This window comes from Teleopsis dalmanni, chromosome X (assembly GCF_002237135.1).
Source record: "Teleopsis dalmanni isolate 2A chromosome X, ASM223713v2, whole genome shotgun sequence".
NCBI lineage: Eukaryota > Metazoa > Arthropoda > Insecta > Diptera > Diopsidae > Teleopsis > Teleopsis dalmanni.
The window spans coordinates 98,870,933-98,875,021 of record NC_051848.1 but is presented as its reverse complement, the minus strand read 5'-3'; the positions used below and the strand labels follow the sequence as shown (position 1 = coordinate 98,875,021).

Below are 4,089 nucleotides of genomic sequence, written 5' to 3'. Positions count from 1 at the left end.
GACTGCATTACATCACTTAGCAATGAAATTAGAATCGTTATTCACACGTGGCTCTAATGCTGTTAAATCAATTGCAGCTTCGATAAAAATAGCTGAAGCAGATATGAAGAACTTGCAAAATACTTACCGTGATTTAATCGTAAGTGTTGCAATAGCGCATCAAAATATGAAACAACGACCCATTGCAACTGCACAACAAAAAATCTTAACGAATGGTGAACAAAAGGTTCAACAAGATTCAAATCCCATTTACAAAAACAAACGTGACCAACATGCTCCAACCAGTAAGCAAAATGCAGCCAATAGTCTCACTCATTCCCACAATAAATCAACAGAGCAGACATCTAGTAGCGATAATCACCCAGATAGTGAACCAACTGTCGATCGTGATGTGGACGCTTTCGATGATGAAAACAACAAAGCACCTAAATGTAATTGGATATATCGTATAGTTCGACCTGCGGTTCTAGTACTATTGGTATTAATTATTATAATCTGCATTGTTTATTTTGTACAACCAAAGTGTTGCGACAACCTCAACAATTTGTCCAATAGTTTTCGACCACATTTGCAGTATGTACGTGGCCCACCGCCAGTATGAACGACAGTAGACCAACACAGTTGTGTTTTGAGAAACGTCGCGATATTTGAATTACATTCTATTATTTAATTAAACTTACTTAAAATTTTAACTTTAAATAAAATAAATAAAATAAAATTATTTTTTCATTACACCTATACCTAGCTTAACGGCTTCGATCCGTTCCGAGAAAATTGGTCGTGAAGCGAAAAACCGTCTACATTTTTATTTTTTTATAGCCATACAAATTCAATCAGATCGGTTCCAATTTTAAAAAAAATTTTTAAATTTCATGATTTTGTTGTTAGCTGTCCGGACATGGATATAGCAGACTCTGGCTCGTTCTCAAGTATTTGATCGGTTACTTACTGGATCAACTCCTGTTTCGAAAGAAATTCTCTATGCTGATCATTAAGCAATTCAACCAATCATTATTTTCAAGATATTCACACCCAAGATCCTTGATCGTTCCTGAACATGAGGAGGTATTTAATTAACGTTTAAATCGTGCGCATCATTGGTGAAAAAAATACTTTAGGCCATTTAACAACAAAATTTAAAGTTATACAGAAATCTCTTCGAATTAAATTGAAACATTTACATTCCATTATATTAGGTATAATCATTCTACATAAATTTTTAAAAGCATGTTCGGTTGATAATATGATAGCCAAATATGTTGACCTGGAAGATTTAAAGCATGGTATTATCGTTCCTGATTCATGGAGAAAAGGTAAAGAATTACTAGCGTTTGACAGAACTAATATTGATTTTTTGGCAGAATCAAAGAAACCACATGATGAGTTAGAAGTTTATTACTGCAAGCAATGTAAAGTTTCCTTTTAATATAAAATGATTCATTAAGAAAGAATAATATAGAATAGAATAATATAAGCCACCGTCCTTTGAGAAATCTGATAGACTGGAGCGTTAAGATATCTCGAAATATCACAAAAGTGTGACATTATAAAGTGAGCAGTACTTAGATACGGTGGTGATAAATAGAATAATATAACATTATATGTAATCTATATATATTTGCGCAAATCTTTGTAATTAACTAGATCCATGAGTAAGTAATACGTGGTGATTTCATCAAAATTGCATACGTAGTGCTAACACACAACAAGACTTTGAGAGATTCATTTTTAGTTCGGACAAAAAATAGTTATTTGTACTACTAATAACTGCTAATTTTTTTGTTCTTTAATCTATATACATAAAAGAAAGTCGTGTTAGTTACACCACTCATAACTCAAGAACGGCTGAACCAATTTTAATTATCTTTGATTTGTTGGAATCGTCTCCGCTCCGAATAGCAGAATACATTATAAAATATTGGGAAAATCAACTAATTTTAGCAAAAATTATAAATTTGTAAATGCTGTTTCAAACTGTTGACAGTTCGACAGTTTGAGTAATATTGATTTCTTTTTAAATTTTTTTTTCAAATATTTCAAATATTTGAAATTTCAAATATAATAAATTCAAATATAATAAATAAATATTGATTTCAATATACCATCAAATCCACGTGACATGTGGAACAAATATAAGGATAACATGTCAGAAGACATTTTACATAGAATTCGTGTCAGTTCAAGAAATCCCGATCTTCAGGTGAATGATGAAATGCATAATCAGGCTTTGCTCTTGATCGAAGACATATGTTACCATACCTGCGGTAGTTTGTTAGTCCGATAAGGAATGCCAGCTCCTGATCGTGGAATAAATAACGCATTTAATCGAGAATTGGAACGTGAACGTGAATATGATCGACATGAATTAGAACAATTAGTTCAAACTAATGTACCTCTATTGAATCCGCAACAGAAGGAAGTGTATGATACATTAATGAAAGCGATTGATGAAGAAAATGGTGGCTTTTTTTTCCTGGACGCCCCCGGTGGGACTGCTAAAACATTCCTCATGTCATTAATTTTGGCCACTGTTCGTGCGAGATCCGACATTGCGGTAGCAGTTGCTTCTTCTGGAATAGCGGCTACATTGTTAGAAGGATGCCGTACGGCTCATTCAGCGTTAAAATTGCCGTTAAACCTTCAAACTACCGAGCAACCGATATGTAATATTGCGAAGCATTCTGCAATGACTAAAGTTTTAGTAGCATCTAAAATCATCATCTGGGACGAATGCACAATGGCGCACAAACGCGCATTAGAAGCACTTGACAGAATATTGAAAGATCTTCGCAATGACTCGAGATGTTTTGGAGGCGCAATGATTTTACTGTCTGGCGATTTTCGCCAAACACTCCCAGTCATTCCAAAATCGACTGCTGTCGACGAAATAAATGCTTGCCTTAAATCATCAAATCTTTGGCGCTATGTGAAGAAACTTCAGCTGGTAACAAACATGAGAGTTGCATTGGTAAACGATGCATCTGCTGAAGAGTTCTCCAAGCAATTGCTGTTAATCGGTAATGGCCGTGTAGCTGTTGAAGAATCGAGCGGATTAATTGCATTTCCTTCAAATTTTTGCAATTTCGTCTCATCAAAAGACGAACTCATCCATGAAGTATTTCCGAACATCATTGATAATCATAAAAACAAAAAATGGTTGAGTGAGCGAGCAATTTTGGCAGCTAAGAACAGAGATGTGAATGACTTAAACTTTGTAATTCAAAATCAAATCGTTGGTACTCTGCATACATTTAAATCTATTGACTGTGTAACAAACGAAGAAGAAGCTACCAACTATCCAACTGAATTTTTGAACTCCTTGGATGTGCCTGGCTTACCATCGCACAATTTACAATTAAAGATTGGTTCGGTAGTCATTATGCTTCGAAATCTAAACCAACCAAAACTATGCAATGGAACGCGTTTAGTGATAACAAAAGTGATGGCCAATGTGATTCACGCAATGATACTCAAAGGAAAATTCAAAAGTGATGAAGTTCTCATTCCGAGGATTCCAATGATCTCAATCGATATGCCCTTTGAGTTTAAACGAATTCAATTTCCTATTCGGCTGGCATTCGCTATGACTATAAATAAATCACAAGGCCAATCCTTTAGTGTTTGTGGTCTGAATCTAGAAAATGCATGTTTTTCACATGGTCAATTGTACGTGGCATGTTCACGTGTAGGCAAACCATCTGCTTTATTTGTTCTTGCGCCTGATAAAGAAAAAAAAAATATCGTATATCACAAGGATCTTTATTGAAGAGAATCAATCGGAGTGCAACCCATAGGTTCTTGCTGACAGACCATTAAAATAATTAATTATATATCAATATCCTAATAAACTATTGAATACAATAAATTTTTTGTATTCATTTTATTTCTAAATTTAGTTTACCTATAATTTAATATAACATTTATTGACTGTTACGCGGTACGAAGTTCGCGGGGTCACCTAGTTATATAATAAAGAAATAAAAAATTTGGATTTTAAAATTATTTGCTTGTCTTGATGTTCAAAATTCTACATCAGTATAATATTATTTCTAGATAACAAAGTCATATCTAAAAACGTAGGTATCGAAA

At 33.9% G+C, this 4,089-nt stretch overlaps 2 protein-coding genes across 2 annotated transcripts; both read left to right on the top strand.

Annotated features, from left to right (window-relative positions):
• The first annotated feature begins 22 nt into the window (after positions 1-22).
• On the top strand, positions 23-601 carry LOC119688797 (nuclear anchorage protein 1-like). The gene has a single exon (XM_038103462.1). It carries the CDS (start codon positions 23-25, stop codon positions 599-601), a length of 579 nt encoding a protein of 192 aa, XP_037959390.1.
• Positions 602-2,287: 1,686 nt separating this feature from the next.
• LOC119688796 (ATP-dependent DNA helicase pif1-like) lies at positions 2,288-3,766 on the top strand. The gene has a single exon (XM_038103461.1). It carries the CDS (start codon positions 2,288-2,290, stop codon positions 3,764-3,766), a length of 1,479 nt encoding a protein of 492 aa, XP_037959389.1.
• The last annotated feature ends 323 nt before the right edge of the window (positions 3,767-4,089 follow it).